General features: G+C 35.6%; 1 protein-coding gene across 3 annotated transcripts in view; it reads right to left on the reverse strand.

Annotated features, from left to right (window-relative positions):
- The window catches only part of ADAMTS6 (ADAM metallopeptidase with thrombospondin type 1 motif 6), a 149,332-nt gene that overhangs the window by 82,161 nt on the left and 48,293 nt on the right, over positions 1-18,878 (reverse strand). For all 3 annotated transcript variants that reach the window (XM_061342659.1, XM_061342657.1, XM_061342658.1), the window contains exons 8-9: positions 13,133-13,176; positions 9,607-9,712 (exon numbers count right to left, since the gene is read on the reverse strand). In XM_061342659.1, coding sequence (XP_061198643.1) covers positions 9,607-9,712; positions 13,133-13,176 — 150 coding nt within the window. The remainder of the gene's footprint in view (positions 1-9,606; positions 9,713-13,132; positions 13,177-18,878) is intronic.

Below are 18,878 nucleotides of genomic sequence, written 5' to 3' on the forward strand. Positions count from 1 at the left end.
AGTTCTTTTAATTTCCTCTGTCTAATTTCGTAAAATAGAAACCCTTCATTTTTTATAATACCTATTAATAACTCCTTTATAGAAATGGGCATTTGGGTATGTGGGAAAGAGGTGAATTGGGTCATTCTTCCTGTATCTGATACCCAGCTTATCCCTAGTTAGTTTATTTCATTTGTCAAAGCAATGACTGATTTCAACTGTTTGGGAACTAAAATTTTTGGGTTTGGGGCCTAAAAAAAGGGGGGAAAATGAACAAATTTTGTAGTCAAATAGACTTCCTTCTTCTACCAGTTCTCCTTGTAAAAAGGCTGATGTTGCTGATGGTGGTAGCAGTATACATGAAAAAAGGAAGTCCGTGCATACAAGCTGCAGTTCCTGATGCACTCATGAGCTGATGGTATTCTTATTTTTTAATGAATATTCATTCATCTAAATCATCTGTCCCTTTCCAAGAAGGTTCTTCTACTTGTCCCTGATTCTGAATTAGGAGGAAACTGATCATTAGGTGCAGGTAATTTTTTTCTGATGCTTGGAAACGGATTTTGCAATTACAGTCATCAATTTCCAAAGATGGTAGTGGCAGCATGCCATTACGGCCCAGTAATTTGCACTCCTATGGCCAGGACTGCAGATGAAAACACATTTTTGTCCAAAGTATCAGTTTTATTTCCATCACAGCATGTTGGTTATATTTGGCATTCATTATATTAAAGCTATGTCTTTTACCAAAGCATGTTTGCAATTAGATTGGGATGAGAATACAGGGAAAAAAAGGAAGAAACATAAAATACTTTTTGTGGAGCCACTCTTATAATTTACTTAATTTACTTTTTCAAACTTGCTAAACAGATGCAGACTGTATTTCTTTCACTGGCTTAAAAAGCTTGTTAAAAGCTACCAGTATAATTTTGTCTCAGCCAGATTAGTGAAGGGAGAGTAAGAAGTCTTGACAGGTGACACAACAGTTTTACTATGAAGTTACCTTTCCACATACTGTCTCAAAGAGAGATGTTTAACCCAGCATCTCTTTTTTCCAACCACTATGGTTCCTCACTTCCCAAGAGAGCACTTACATTACACTTAAGAACTGTGCAACAGCAACACAAACAACTTTAAAATCATAACTGAAACTGTCCTGAAATTTATAGTCAGTATACTTTATAAAAAAGGCAACACATCTAACTAGTTCTATGTGCCTGTTTCATTTACTAACATCCGTAATGGAACAGATTCTTTTTTTCCTGGAAATCTGTTTTTCCTTTTATCTGAAAGAAAAACCCAACCCAAAAACTATCTGATGGAATTATTTGTAATACACATCCAACTTCAGATCTGACCTCAAAAACAGAGGAGATAACTAGTTTCAGCTGCACTGAATAAAACACAATAGATAACCAGAAAATAGACAAGCATGGGAATCTAAACTTCTTGTCTACACTTCCTTTCTCTTGCAATGGGACAATACTGGAGGTCTCTACAATTTCATCTGTATTTAAGATGAGTTTACTGATTTGTTGGGTGGTTCTGAACTATGATGTTTACAGTTGCCGGAACACTTGCTGGTGATGTTTCTGAAATGTCACTTTATTTTTGTGAAACACCCGGGATGGCCCCATCCTGATTTCTTTCACAAACACTTAAGGTGCAGAGAAGACAAAACCAAACCAATCTGAATGCTCTCAAGTACTGTCCACTGAAGTTTATTTTGTAGACCATGTACTTTCACAGCACTGAAGTTACCTCAAATGTGCTACCCAAGTGAACTGCTTTTTGTCGGTAACAATCAGTTATCTCTGCTTTCCAACTGTAGTCCAACAATTTCCTAGCTTTGCTAGGGTTTAGAACCTTCAGAACTACAGAGAATGCTAATGTTTATTTTCTATAAATACAACAGGGTATATGTTAAGTAACTTGCTGATTCATGAATTTGATGAATTTGACTTGATTCTTTTAAAAGAGTGGCTCCTATTTGTTCTGCACTTGTTTAACAGTGTAAGGAAGAAGCAGAGAATCTTGAGTTAGGTGAGGCAACAAAGTTACAGGAACACCAGCAAGAAAAACACTGTAAAATCAGGACTTGATCTTCTCGTCCATCATCTAAGGATGACTTACAGCAGCATAACCACTTGTAATTCTTTAGGGAAAAGAAACGCTTTTAAGAGAAAAGAAACTTTAACCTTAAGAAGTGTTATTATATTAATTATTTGCACTAGGAGAGACAGAATAAACACACATACCAGGAGTGAAATGAGTGATTTTCAAGCTAAGTATCTCTGAGCAAGGTTCACTGCTAGAACTTCCTCCAGTGTCTCAGTGTGTTGGTTAGACACACTGCTCTCGTAACATTTATGGAGAATGAAACAAAGGGCAGAGAAGAGTCATAAAGTGCACCAGAGAAGTATACATTAAAAATGTCTAACGATAAATCCTTACTACAGTGATGGATGATGGAAGGCATGCTTGAACAAGTATTCTTGTATCAGAAGACTGTCATGGCTTAAGCACTGCACCAGCTACTTAAGGAGAAAAATGACTGCTACAGCTGAACCCAAAACAAAGTCCTAAAGGGTGAATTATAATTTCCTTGCAAAACCTGATAGTTTACTTTATTAGATACCAGCTTTTTCATAAACTTTGTGTTAATTTATTCTTGTAGTATTTTGTACTTATTAAAAATGTGTCATATAAATTGTTATATGTATTTCATATAGTTTAGAATATCTGTTTACAGCCTGTTTTTCTTATTTATTGAAAAAATAAGAAAATAGTCAACTTCCCTGTATCTGTAAATATTACCATAGTTTTAAATTGCCTTTTCTTAAGTGATACTGGAATAGGTACAAGGAGTGAAGAGAAAAAATTGGAATGTCTTAGCATTATTTTGTTCAACAAAAGTGAATACTATTCAAAATGAATACTATTTGAATAGTACTCAAAAGATTTGTTTTTTTCCTCTGCAGTATCAGAGCTATGAGCTACATGTAAAAAAGTGTGATTTCTGTGTGGGCATAGTAATTTTCTTAATTATTCTCACATCTACTAGCAATGAAATATTTGTCACTTTATATGATTTTACAGTGAATTTTTCAGGAAGATACAATCTTCGTATTTTACTGTTTTACAGTGATAGAAGGTGGGCAACTTTTTCTGTACTTTTTAAAGCATATCCCCTGTACCACACCATAAGAGAAAACTCTCTTTCTATGTAGCCCTCCAAATATTTCTAAGCCAATGTTAAGAAAAAGTACTGGGTATAGCTTCACAACAGCATGTAAATTGCAACTCACCCTTAAATGACATTAAAAATAAAAGACAATGCAGAATTTAAAACTTTGAAGAAACATACTACTTCTTGAAAACTTGGGAAACAAATCAATCGAATAATTGGAACTTTATAACAAGCATATCTGCCATGAAATTAAATACAAGTCTTAGCACACTTTTATCATAATATTTTTCCTATTTAATTCCTAAGCATCAATCTTCTCCGAGTTACAGGTGATGATCAAATACCCCATCAAATACAGTTTTTACGTATCAGCATAATTTTGTATTAAGTAACATATGAAACTCTTAAAAGCACAGCAATTTACTAAATAAAACACAGCCTATTGAGAAACCTGAACTTTCTTATGGGGAAATGACAGGCTTCTATGGGAATATTAGAAAACTTCAAGCATAAACTTATCCTTCTGGCTTACACTACTATAGCTAGCCAGCTTTAATGCCACAAGAGTAACATCAAGTAAGGTTTGTGTGCTACACTAAGCCAGAGTATGAATGCATCAAATCTCTACACCGTAAGAGAAATAGGAAAATACTGGCTCTACTAAGGAAGCCAACTTCTCAGCTCAGATTTCCTTTGGAAATTCATGATGCCCTGAAGGTTATGATAAACTTCCTATTCACACCCATTTATGCTACTTACACTTTTGTTAAGATCTGTGAAGTGTTAGTGCATTCCTTTTCCTTGATTAGAATGCTTTAATGTTAAATAAATTACTTCAGTATTGTACACTCTAAACTTCAAACAGTATTTTATAGATATTTAGACATAAGCCTTTTTCGTATTGTAAATATGTCACAGAAACTAGAATTGTTTTACTAGGCTTACCTTTACAACATTTCATTTTATATGCACAAAACACCATTAAACTTGAAGTCCCAAAGAAGACACTTTAATAGAATTTGCAAGCTTTTATACCTGCAATATTACAAAGGCAAACATAAAAGTGCTCCTTTAACATAAAAGACCAGAGCAGGGGGCAAGAAAATGGTTTTGCAAGAGAGGAAGAATATGATCTTCCATGGCTTGTCCAGCCAAAAACTGGACATATTTTGTTTTGTTTTGATTATTTTTAACTAAAAAAAAGTTACTTAAATTGCACCTAAAAATTGCAGGCGTTGTTCTCAATCCTAGGCATCTAGCATGACCCTAGGCATCCAGCAGGGACGAATTTTAACTTGTTCTGGCTCCTACTGAGGTGATCATACACTGTAGATTGAAGACAATCTGACAGCCCTGCCATAGTTGAAAATGGAACATGTCATCATCATAGATAAACAATGCTGAGCGCATCAACTGGAGATCTGCTCATGGGAGAGCTGACAGGAAGAGGTGTGAGTACAATTCATCCTAGCTGTGTTTCAACTATTTTTGAAAGCTTAAGTATCTGTCCCTATTACCTCAGATTGGAGTATTTTTCTGCCAGTTGTACAACACATACATTCCTTCAGACACATTTCTTCTAGAAAACATCTACTCAAACTCAGGTCCTATAATGCAAATGAGGTCTGAATGATCGTAGTGGGTTGACCTGGCTGAACATCAGCTGTCTACCAACGCTGCTCTATCACTCCTCTTCAGGCAGAGCAGGGAGAGAAAATACAACAAAAGAATTGTGGTCTAGATAAGGACAGGGACAGATCACTCACCAATTAGTGAGGCAAAACAGACTTGACCTGGGGAAATTAATTATTACCAATCAAATCAGAGTAGGATAATAAGAAATAAACCCAAACCTTGAAATACCTTCTCCCCGCACCTCCCTTCTTCCTGGGCTCAACTTCACTCCCAATTTTCTTTACCTCCTACCATCAAGCAAGGAACAGGGAATGGGGGTTGCAGTTAGTTCATCACACATTGTCTCTGCTGCTCCTTCCTCCTCAGGAGAAGACTTCTCACACTCTTCCCCTGTTTCATGGTGGGATCCCTCCCACAGGAGATAATCCTCCATAAACTTCTGCATTGTGAGTCCTTCACACAGACTGCAGTTCTTAATGAACTGCTTCAGTGTGGGTCCCTTCCATGGGGTGCAGCCCTTCAGGAACAGATGGCTCCAGTGTGGATCCCCTCCATGGGGTGCAGGCCTTCAGGAACAGGCTGCTTCAGTCAGTTCCCAAGTGGGGTCAAAAGTCCTGCACCAAACCTGCTCCAGCGTGCCGTACTCCATAGGCTGCAGGTGGAGATCTGCTCCTCCATGGACGACCTCCATGGGCTGGCAGGGGCACAGCTGCCTCACCATGCTCTGCACCCACAGGCTGCAGGGGAATGTCTGCTCCTGTGCCTGGAGCATGCCCTCCCTTCCTTCCAGCCCTGGGGTCTGCAGAGCTTTTTTTCTTAGGTAGCCTTACTCCTCTCTTCAGCTGCAGTTGTTGTTGTGCAGTCTTTGTTCCTCTTCATAAATGTGTTCTTTCAGAGGCACTACCACCATCACTGATAGGTGGTAGCGCCTTGGCCAACCGCAGGTCCATCTTAGAGCCAGCTGGCATTGGCTCTACTGGACACATGGGCAGCTTCTCACAGAAGCCACCCCTGTAGCCTCCCTGTACCCCTTCCTCCCACAACAAAGCCTTGCCACACAAACCCAATACACAGTCAAACACAAAGGTCAGTGATCACTGAAGAATGAGGAAAAAGAAAACCAGCTTCTGAAAGTAGCCCTAGGATTTTGTAGATTAGAAATTCATATTCCAGCACTGAAGACCAACTTTCTCATGTGGAGGAGAGGTATTTAAACTATTTTTTATTTTGCATACAGACTAAAAAAGAAAAAAAAAAAAGACTTCAAAAGAAGTTCTAGAATTGCAGGCACATTTTAACTTGCAACTAAGTATGTTTGAAAATACTGTGGTTCTTCACCTTGAAGCCAATTTACTCCGATAGTCTATAATCTATCTTTTTATCATGTCTTACACCTTTTTTCCACCAAGATACAACTGCCAAACTCCTCTGAATTTCAATTCATTACATCTTCTATAAGTCATGACAATTTTGACTTTAGCCACCAGCCCTTTCTTCCTGCTCCTTCTGTACAGACCTCGATAGCTGTCTCTCACTAGCAAACTCTTTTCTTACTCCAAGTCTTATGGCCAGCTCTCTGTCCAAAGCCTAGACCACTATCATAATTTCTTCTTTTCTACTTTGTTATTTAGTTTCTGGATCTCAGCTAACTCCATTGGACTGCAATAATGAATGGCACAACACCTTCCTTTTAGGGATATACGCCTTTCAGTGGAACCTGGAATTCTCTGTCAGTTCCAGTAAGCATCCTGTACAGCATGCATGTATTTTAGAAAGTATTCAAATGATATATTTTAGAAGGTATCTAAATTAAAAATCACAGAGCAGAAAGCAACCCAACCCAGCTGGTAGGGAAAGAGAAAATGGGGCTGGATCTTACATCTTACTTGTCTAAGAAAACAAGCATATTCAAGGCTGCAAATGGTTTCTTTATTCACTAAGTCAAACTTTTCTTGACAATGCAGGGCAAACACATTCAATTCTCACTCCTGCCATGAGAAATCACTGGCTGTGATTTTTGCTTACCAGAAACCGGAAGCATTTTTTGGTGTGAAATATGTAACAGTAGGAAAGTAAGCATTCTGTAACTCCAGCATCACAAATCAAATTTGTAGAAACACTATTCTGAAAGCTAAAGGGCCCACTCTGAATTTTATCTGGTTCACAGAAGTATTAAGAGTAATACAAAGCTGTCCTCAGAACTGTTAGTCTAGCACAGTTCTTTATAAACCCAGTAAAGAAACAGAGTTAACCACAGTGTATTGTTGTCTTCAGTAAAAAACACTCGCTACGAGTCTCAACTACACATGCCTTATCTGCACCAAAACTGGGTTATACACATAGAAAAATGATAAGTGGTAAGCAATAGAAGCCAAAAATGTTTTTTTTTTAAATAATTACAAATATTTAAGAAAAATTATGACTGACCATAATAATCACACTCACGCTCCCTTTACATCTTCAAGACCAAATGCTTTCCTGGATAATATTCTTCAATCAAATAGAAGCTACTTGGATCAAAACAAGATTAAATTAGTTAAATTTAATACGCTATGATAACAGAAAGTCAAATTGAGTGATCTAATGATTTCTCATCACTCTAATTTAATAAATTACTAGAACCTAACTATAAATTGAGTCATGCTTCCATCAGGGAATTTTACAAATCCAATTTTAGAGAAAATGTGAATAGTCTATCAAAATATAGGCATTATAATTACTGTTCTCTTTAATCACAAGAGAATCTTATTCCTCAGTTCAATGTTTATTTAAAAAATAAATTAGTATTCCATGGCAACTACATAATTAATAAAAGCATGGTCTTTCAAAGTACAATCCTTCTATTCTAATTTGAGAGTTTTTGGGGGGCTTTTGTGGTATGTTATATATTCAGTGTAGACATGTCCCTTAAATGCTTCTATTTTTCATTTGGCAGTTTCCTATTTCACATGTAAGTCTGAAAAGAAAAGCAATCATCACAGTACAGACAGAGGAAAGAAGCCTAAAAGGCTCTCTGAAACAATTATTTACTCACACATCTAAGTACTTCTAGTAGGTATACTAGGAAGCAAGAAGTTGAGAGTAAACTTCTTTGATTTAGTTGTAGAGTTATTCAGTCACAGCTTGGGTGAATGGGAGGTGCTAGCACAAAACATTATAAACCTCAAAGATTTTTTTGCCCACTTTTGCCCAGCTTTTACTAAATTTACCTACATAGAATGCTAATTTTAAACACCAAGCTTTTAGTGCAACTCTCTTCAGTGACTGTGTATTGGATAGAAGCTGAAGGATTATTGTTTCTACTTTCTTTTTCAAACCAGCATTTGACATACCTTGCCAGCTATAAGATAAGGTGAAAGCCCCAAAGAGCTGACATTTCAGAATTTTAGAAGGCCTTACATATAAGAAGCCAGAAGATATAGAATGCAGAAAACACAGATGGTTTAAAAAAAAATCCGGCGATCACAGACTATATGCTATTGCTATATTGTTTTTCTTGGATTCTAACCAAAGTCTAAGCTCTTCAAATCAATTCTTGTCATTGTGCCAGCTTTGCATGATAAAATGACTGCATATATTTGAATTATTTTCATTGTCTGTGGAATAACCTGCATAAAATACATAGTTGCATGACATATGGATTAGAATGAAGATGTGGTATTGGAAGATTGTTTTTCTTGTTAAACGTGATGAATTCACAGCAAGGTCACCTATTACTGTACGAGATGCTATTAAAAAGAATTTCAAAATTTCTTGTTAATCTGAATTTGTTTCAGAAAACAAATTATTTGGAGTAGGTCTTTCTTCAACAGTGGAAAGATATTTTCCTCTACCCTACCTTTTTCAACTCATGCAGGTAAGGAAGGAAAAGAAGGAAAGAAATTATGAGGAGAATTGCATGTGTTTTATTTTTTTTTCAGATCCTATACAATTGCTTTTGGATACTAAAATTCATCTACTTCAGTACAATTAGAGTGTTTTTTTTTCCACACATAATATTAATGAGATCATACTTGCCCAACGATTTATCTCGCATGATAGGTGGGCTGGAAATAACTGCTTACTTCCAACTCCTTTTTTTTGACCAGCAGATTGATAGCTTCCATTTCAGTCTGCATTGGAACTTCTATCTGTATCAGCTAATGATCGGAAAAACATACCGTCCATAACTTAGTCTTGGTCAACCCATGTAAACAAAGAAGGAAACCTCTTGATACCAGAAGATGCCTAGTCTTCTTAGAGTCATCACAATGCACTAACAATGCTGTCTGTTGAAAGAAGACCTGAAATGTTTCCAGACCAAACTCAACTCAGATTTTACCAGTCTCATCATGTATTTTAAAATGACGTGCTGATGCTTAAAATGTACCAAGTGATTCTATGACTGGTCTATGGCTGTTTGATATCCTTCCTGCTTGAGTGACAGATTACTAACAGCATATGAATGTTGACAATTGAATCAGTATGTTTTAATAATATTTTGAATTATATATAAGACAAAATAACAACACAATATTTAAGAACATGAAACAGTACAAAGGTTGTAAGCCAAATCTCCAAAGGAACAGATATAACTGGAATCTGCTATCAAAGTATAAATTGTGAGTCTTCAGCTCTAAATTTAAAGCCCTTGGTAACACCCACTAAATTACATGTACTGCCATTCATGAGTACTATATACACAAACATGGAGCACCAGAATAGAGATGGTACAGCCATGCATGGGGAAAAAAAAATCTATTATTAATCTAATATTAAAAAGGTGATACATTAAAACATATTCTTTTTTTAAACTCACTCACTTGTGACCAATCTCATGTGCAATGGTAAAAGCTGAACCTAGGCCAATGTCTTCATTAATGCTGCAACTCCTTTCAGGCTCACACATTCCAGCCACAGAGGCCAAGCCTGAATAAACAGAAGGAGACACAAAGGGTCATGCCAAGGTGTTTCAGTCTTAAAAGTGCTAGTTATAAATGCCTGGATTCTTTTTAATAACCTCTATGCACAGAAGGAGCAGTTGGCAAAAGGTTAACTTTCTAGTCATTTGCAAAATCACTGGGGGGAATTTCACTTTGCCGGCTAGACATTAATATTTTTTGAACTGCAGTCAGTGCTGGAAAATGTCTAGACTAGGGGTTAGATTTATAAATTTTACTTCTGGTAACTTGGGACCACCTAGTAACTTGAGCCAGGAGAGGGAATTTAAGAAAGCATTTCTATTTTAACATTCTTGAGCCTGAAGAAAGCAAAATGTATCCACATTATTTTTCTAAAGAAATCTGTTTAAGTTTAGTGGGTTCATAAAAACATACAAGCAACTTTTTTAGCTACAAAAAGTCCCACATGGTAGGTTAAAAAAATTAAAGAAATGAAACCAAATGCATCAATGAAGAGAGAAGAGACATGTTAATAACAAGCATTCATTTAACCATGGAAGTTTTTTCTGTTTATCACCCATCATCTTCTGGAATTAAAACCTTATTGTATTACATGCACTTTTAAAAACTTTACTTAGCAAGAGAAAGCCACTGGCATTTACAGAATATGGTTCTTCTGATCTTACATGCTCTTCAGCAACAGATTCTGAAGAAACATACAACATACTGCAGTCATAATCCAGTGCCACTAGAGAAGGCTCTAAATATCAGATTTATTTAATTTAGTTCTCCCTTGAGTTTTTTATCTGAAAGAAGCAGTAATCCTTTCTTCAAAGAAATTACATGCCTAGCTAACTACACTGTAATAAAAGTTACCGGTAAAAGTGTAAGTTTGGTTGAGGGGTAGGGAGAATGGAGCAGGAAGAGTGGAAGAGAGAAATCATACTTTCTATATGAGCAGGCACTTCAAATTACTCTGTTTGGATTAACAGTAAGCCAGTAGTAAAATGACAACTGGTTCCTGGCTGTGTCCACATTAACAAATAATTTGGAGCCATAGGAGAGAGTCAGTAGAGCAAAGAACTGATACTGAGGCTCCTCACACACATTTGTTATGTGGGTTGAACACTGTACTCTGGTCTAGTTTACTCTCAGAGGGTAAACATATCCACTACATGTCATTTAAAGCTTCTAAAAAAGAAAAAAATGTTACAGAATGTCATGAGAATACAGGCCTTGTGTTGATTTAGATGCTAACATCTCCTGTTGGTATATATAGAGCATTTGGGAAATACGCATTCTGACTTAGTTTTCTCCATAACAAAACTAGTTGGCACACACTAAAACTACTCTGATAACAAAAGTGACATGGGCAAAGGGTGACAATGTGGAAGTTGCATCAAAACAGCATATTACTGCTATAAAAATCCACAAAACATTGATGTACACACATCCCCTGAGGACAGGGAAGAATATCAGAAGATTACCCATAGAGAAAAATCTGTGTATTTTTTGCAGTATACAACCTGCAGAAAATACAGTAATACCAGTTCACCTATGCTACTGTAATTGAGTAGGACATTCTGGAAACACCATGGTAATACTAACATGCCAACTGCCACATTCCCCTGGAAAGACCACCACATCTGAGCGACGAAGTCATCTCCACCTTCAGATCATACAACTGAGCACTTGCTTCAGTAACTAACAGGACCAGATTAACATAATTCCATACTATGCTTGCAGAAAGTGACAGATATCAAGTCAAGAACTCAATCTGTGGCTTTAAAAGTTGTCCTTCACTGGAGCCACAGATGTGCTGCAAAAACATCTATCTTTTCTAACGAGTTCTATGAAAGATTCTCTGGTTTAGAAACTGGAATAGTATCAAACTTCTCTGAGACTTCTCTTCATAGACTCCTCAGATACATACTTAACTTCAGTTACTAAAGGTCAGTGGGACTTAAGCATATTAAATGCCTAGCAAAAGAGGGCCACAGAGCCTTGTCTCTTCCCGAATTCAATGCCTATAAGCAAAAAAAAATAATCATGGTGGTGTTGCCAAGGGTTCTGTAACACTGAGTTGGAGCTGACAAGACACGTGATTTTTATTTTGAAATAAAATAAAAATCAAGCCTTTTGTTTAACAGAACATTTGCCAAAGTCAGTTCTCTGTTATGCTGGATTCAAGTGAAGCAGAATTTGCCTTTATGCCAAAGTCTGATACAGGAAGAACTAGTACACTAATGATCTGCGTTAAAAATATCACATAAAAATATCAAATAGCTCATGTGTGAAGGTACACTCTTCCAAATTTTATTCCTTTAACACTTGCAAAGACAATTCTATGACATGAATATGGACAGTCTCTTCAGCTTTGTCTCCTTCACACAGATGTTAAAGGAAATCAATTTCATTTAGAAATTCATCAGCGTCATCTGTCTTTTACTAAAACATGCTGTGGATATTGTTTATATTTACAGCAGGCAAAATTCTAGTACCTTTCTCTACGTAAACTACATCCCTGTGCTAGAAGCATCGTGCTGACTTGAGCAGGACTTGTGAAAAAACTAACATGAGTTAAGGCTATCAAAGCATACACTAATAATACACAGAAAGACAAAGCAAGTTATGAGGTCTGATTGAGAAAAGTATTAATAATCTGAACTAGTCAAATTAGAATTCTGTCTTTACTTCTGAGAAAGAGCCTTATGCAAAGATGTGAATTGAAAAAAAATGTATATGAATGTTACCTTATTCTTTGAATAATGTTTCTTTCGTATATCAAAGCACTATCAAAGGTAGTAACCACAGTATAGTAAATAACTTCTGGTGACAAATTAAGGCATGGAGAGAACAATAGATCTCCATCCTGCACCTAAGGTTGCTATGTGATTCTTCTTTGTCAAAATATTGTTTTAAGGAGTTTCAATGTTACTGTAATTTGTATCACTGTAATTTATACATCACTGTATTTTTCTCTTAAGTCTGTGAAAGGAACAACCTGAAGACATACTCCCTGTGTACAACAGAGTAATAGTGTAAATCTGAAAGCCTGTTACTTTTGTTAAGTGTTTTTTTCCATTAGTTTGGTGTTTGAATTTGCTGAAGCCTTTTACCTGTATTTTTAACTAAATCATAGAGAAAGGTCAAATGAAATAAACAGCAAGTTCTCTTCTATAAGAAGTAAGTTTGAGTCATTTGCTACGTTTTATCAGAACTACAGCTGCCACAGAAGAAATACACAGCAGCAGCTCACTTAATTTAAAAATCCAGCAACGTACCAAAGCCAAGACCCACCTAGGTTACCTATCATTATTCATATTTATACATCTGCAAAATTTTGAAAGCATGAATTTTAAAATATCTGATCAGTCAATAAATCAATAGCTGAGTAAAAAGCAAGAAAAGAGCAAATAGAAGCTGAAATTTCTCTTTATAATCTTACCCAGCGTTCCACAAGGCTTGTTTTTGTAAGTGCAGATATCATATCTGTTAAGGAAGAAAAGTAGATAAAATATGTCAGAGAATCAAATTTTTAAGATGTTTTGTATACTTATCACACATCTGTATCATAGTTCAAGTTGTCAGACCACAATCAGCTTAATTATGTGCAGGCAGCTGGTGTCGGCATTTTCTACACTCTGGTGTAAACCGCAAGTTGCAGTATACTCACAGCCGCTGGCCTCAGGCCAGTGGGACACCTGCCAGTAAGAAAAAAATGGTTAAAGTGGATCTTTGTAATCACCAGCTCCATAATGCAGTCTACCATGCTATTACGAAGTCACAGCAGCATCTGTATAGACTGCTACTGATTCAAAACACTTTTACTGTGTGAACATAACTGGAATCCTCTTGCAGTCTCAGACTTATCAACTAAACAATATTAATTATAAGTCCTACTGCTTAAACTCTAATTCTAGTTAAAAACTGCAACTCTGAATTGTTACACCAACAATTAGATTTTTTTAAAAAATCATGTTAGGAAAAGCCATTATATTTTCCTTCATTTTTTGTTATGATTATTTGAGTCTTAAAGAGTATACTATAGCAATCTAAAATGAAAAAAAAATTTTGCCAAAAGATAAATACTGTCTTCAAAGGACAACTTTCATAATTTTAGATACAATGCTTCAAATACAGAAGTTCAATGAGTTTGTGTGTAGTTGACAAACAAGTATCTGAAACTGAAAATGGAATTAAAATGCTTTTAACAAACATGTATCTGGAACTGAAAATGGAATTAAAATGTTTTCTGCAGCACAGCTATACTAACAGCAATGGTCATGCAGCAGCCAATTCATTAATTACATCATCATATTTTGAATATACAATCTTGTGATAAGGCTAGTGATATGACAACATTCTTACAGCAACTTTGATTTTCAAAGATTTATACTAATTTCCTTGCTCTATATTTCAGAATAATTTCTATTCTTTTCAGAATATTTCCATTCTTTTGAATGGTGAGTGGAAACAAAGATGAAAAGATATTATCTTAATACTTTAATTTTTTAACTCAAATAGTTACTAATTTCAGGCCACCAGACAGTTCTATTAAAAATAATCTAGGGATTGTTATCACATCAGAGTCTGATCACAAGACATATATCTTTCAGTCCTAAAAGAGTTAAGGTCTGCCTGTAAGCCAAATCCACGGACAAAAAAGCATAGCTTAGAATTTGGAACAAACCCAGCAAACTCTTTCTATGCATGTAGACCACTGTGACCACATGGAATTCCTGTGATTTTTAAAGGTTTTGAGTGTGGAGCAGTTCGTGGGATTCAGCTCCAGTTTTGAACTCGAGTGTTCATATGCATTGATCTCATCAAGGTGGGTCAAACTCTGCCATTCTATCTGTACATAAAGCTCTAAATTTCCCATTTGCTGTTTGGAGAAGGGAGGTGATCAAACTAGGAAGTTTTGCATGTCATAAACAGATACAGACAGGCAGAAAGATCTTTACTGACTATTTCCCGCCTTTGACATATTTGAGAAAGCAAACTTATTTCTGCATTTAGGACAAAGTGTGAATCTAAACCTATTGAAGTTCATGTAAAATTATTCCCCAAACAAGCAGACAGGGCTCAAGCTTATTTAATGAGAAAATACAAAATAGCTCGAATTCTGTAAAATGTAGTTTAGAATTGAACACAAGGAAGTCTGTGCAGTACACAAGTACTGGTTTTCTAATGTTTTTCAATATCCAGTGGGAATGGGAAGAAAACAATTAAAGGCATAGATCCTTACACAAAATGGATCTTTAAGAAGAAAGCTAGTTCCACTAAACTCAAGTAAAATGTTGTCATCGATTTAAGCAGAGCTAAAAAGTAGTCCTTATGTCCTCAACATGCTTACCCTTATACAGGTATGAACCTGAAGTCAATTCTCACCTTCAGTTAATGAAAAAGATTTTAAGAAACAAAAGATATAATCACAGGAAACTGCCAAGAAAAAGCCTACAAAGATGGCTGGAATATAAATGTAAAATGTACATGAACATAAGAAAATCGAGTCTAGACAAAACCAACAGAAAGGTATGACTAGACATAAAGCTCTTTATATGTAGTAAATACTACAGGATTTGACAACTGACCTGCTTGAAAAGGTTGTCAGAAAACAAAGCCTAAAGAACTGGTTCTAGACTGTCTATGAGGAAACACAACTAACTACTACAAATTATTAAGAGTTCATTTTTAGGGAACATTTCCAAATGTGTTATCTCTGAAATTAAGGTTTTATTTTTCATTTGCTGTAAACCAAATTACACTTTTTGACACTTGCTTTTTGTTACTGTAGGTTTCAACAATAAGCTATTCAAATAAGGACTGTTCATTTCTTATACCCTTGCTCAAAAATAAACACAACAGATCCATTAGAATTTGATCTTTTTTTACTTTCAATTCTTCATGCTACACAACATGATTTACCTATATACCCCATCATGTATCTCATATTTGAAGAAGTGTTAAGAGACTAGGCAAAAATCCCAAAACAAACAAAACAGAAAAAAAAACCACACCAAAACAAAAACCCCCACTAAATAAATAATAAATAAAAATGAGTTAACTTAGTTGCAACACCTACAATTACAACTATAAGGTACTGCTGAATTAAACTGAAACCTCAGACTTCCCTTAAAGGGATCAAAAACCTCAAGCTATCTGACAATTCCAACTCCTATTTTTAGGTTATGGAAAATAAAAAAATAATTTAAAAAAATTAAAAAAACCCCAAACAGTTAGTAGATTATAGTTTCATTCTATTCTTTTGCATGCATATACTTGGCTATAAGTAAAAGGAGGTTATTTTGCAAGTGCAGACAATGCCGCTAATCCTAGAGAACTGTGTGGAAAGGTAAGTCATAAATGCCGACTTTCAGCCTGTTTTTATAAAAAGCTTTGTATCACAGTTCTTTAACGATTCACCATTCTTAAGACAATTTGGTAATTGATTAGATTTGCACAGGCTGCAAATGGCAATACTCTTTATAACACAATACCTGTTGATGTCTTTCTAAAAGCTTTAATGCAGTATATCCTTAGCCTTAGAGAAAGTGGTACACCACAACAGCATTCTGCCTTAAAATAAAGTACACATCTTATTTAGTTTCTTCCTCAAAAACCACACACCAAAAAGACTTATTCAAACCAAGGAAGTAAAAGAATAATATAAAAGTTACACTCAACAGAAATAACTTTTTTCTATTATTAGTTTTCCATGTCTTTGAAACAGCCATAGACAACCAAAGTCTGGCTCTATTAGACTTTCTTCTGATACTTATCTTGGGTGGATAAAACGAAATTCTGAGTTTCAGCTCGAAAAACTGTAGTGCTCTAAGTTCTAAGTCTCCTGATTTATATGAAAAGATATATTTTTAATAACTGCACTGTAGATAAAACATCTCCATACTACTTTTTCTAAACTGCAAACGTAGTCATAAAAGTGAAAATAAACTCCATTCTGAAACGGATTTTTTCATGCTGTCATTTGTCTTCATCAATTTTGGCAATGTTAACTAACATTGGAAAAGCAGTTGCAAATTTACTATGATCAGCAGTATTACCAGTGTACTTAGGACAGATATAAAAAGCTGATTTTGAGATTATGATTTAATAAAAGATTCCCTCAATGTAAATTGCACTACTCAAGTGTCTAAATGACTTCTTACTTATTAATAAAAATAATGTGTCAACACAGAGGTTTCTCTTCAACACCATTGATGTCATGCAAGCATATAGCAGAGGTATTGCAAAAGATACTAATTACATGAAAATGGAACACTTCATAGGTGAGTTTGTAAACAAAAATATTTCTAAAGACAAGATTAAGACCCAGAGATGGTTCTCAGCTTGAGCTATACCCTAGCCCATGATACATCATTTCATATCACTGGTAAAAGGTCATCAAAAATCAGAGGACTAACTTTAAATTCTTATTATTTTGAGGAAATAATACATTCAGGTTTTTTAGTCATATTCTGCTTTCTAAGCCTAGCTGTATTGATACACGTTTGGTGCTTTTCAGGGTTTATTCTACAGCCATCCAGACTAAGAGCTTCCTTTTCCAGTGTTAGCCATGATCCTCACATACAAATACATCGTTACCAGATACAGCAACAAGAATAAAGTAAGTACAGAGTAACAAGTGTTACAAACTCTTAGATAACAATCTAGTTAAGTATTCAGCCAGACACTTACAGAAACTTAAAAACAATAGTCAGTACTCTGCTAGTGTTAAAAACAAACAAACAAACAAAACAAAAAAAAAAAAACAAAAATAAAAAAAAGCCACCAAACCAAAACCCAAACATCTCCCCACAAAAAAAACCAAACCCAACACAAACAGCATCCATACTGATGACTGATTCAGGTATTAAAGTTATTGTAAAGCAATCTTTGCTCCTATGAAAGTACTATTCAGTGGATTAAAATCAGCATAAACATATAGGTAATTCCTTGCTGTCTGCTGACATATCAGTAACATCATATGAAACTCTGGAAAAGACAAAATACTTCCCTTCCCCATGTTCTTCTAATCAGAACCTTCCTGTAGATCATACATTACTATACAAATTAAGAAATTATCAGCTCAATCACAATATTGTGACATCAAATTAACATTGTACAAATTCACTAGACTATTTTAGTTGCCCAAGTAGACTCCAGAACTGCTCTGGAGACAGCTTTATAAGCAAAGCCAGCACTGAAGAAACAGCCAGGCACTTGCAGGCCTTGGACTAGCAACATCACGCTCTGCCTTGATTTCTCCACCATTAGACCTTTTCTCTTCCTTTTTCCTTTTCTGTGTCCAACATGTACAGGCTTGCTGCTCTATTTCATTTGTCCTTTCTCCTTGTATATTATTTTGTGATCTGCAGTGAACACAGGTTCCAGCAGAGTTCCCTCTCTACAGCATTAAGATTACCAGAGATCAATTGACAGCTCAAGCTGCTGTCAATTAGCAAATAGGCTAATCCTGCTATAAACATAATTTTGAGGGATATCCTGATGGCAGTCATAGCAGCAACAATACGCTCAGCCTAGGGTTGCTACCCAAAGATCCACCTTGTTTCTTTCCATTTCATATCCTGCACCAAGTTCTGTGCTTCTGCATTTAACATCAGCATCCAAGCTGAAGAGGTTTGACAGTCTTCAGTATTTTGCTATCACTTTACTGACAACAGTACAGACAGCATAAGCCATCATACAGAAGGAGCTCCAGACCTTTTAGCAGTTATAGCCCAAAATTAAATTAATCCATACTTCTTCTCCAGAACATGTTAATTCTATTTCACACCAGGCTTTAGGTCCCCTTCAATACTGAGACTCCTCAACCACGCATTTTTCAACGGAATCATTAAAAAAAAAACAACCAATTATCTGGATAAACCATATTTAGATTTCAAAACTCTATAAATTTGAAAATTAGGCACAAAGTTTGCAAGCTGGAGACTGTGAACCCATTAAAAAAAAACAAAAAAACAGGGTTTAAATCCAGCAGAACTACAAGAAGTGTTTCTAAACTTTTCTGAGGTGTATCTAATTTTCTTTCCATGGGACTGCTCCTGATCCATAATAAATGTTTTTATTCTAGTGCCCCAGAAATGTACAGCTACCTATCTGGGGCAATTGTGACTTCCTTACCAGAAACAACTGAGATCCAGCATTTTCATTATCACCAGAATGTAGGG

The sequence above is a fragment of the Neopsephotus bourkii genome, unplaced genomic scaffold (assembly GCF_033783945.1).
Source record: "Neopsephotus bourkii isolate Nb327-2 ecotype Australia unplaced genomic scaffold, CSIRO-AGI_Nbou_v1 NB_1810, whole genome shotgun sequence".
Lineage (NCBI taxonomy): Eukaryota > Metazoa > Chordata > Aves > Psittaciformes > Psittacidae > Neopsephotus > Neopsephotus bourkii.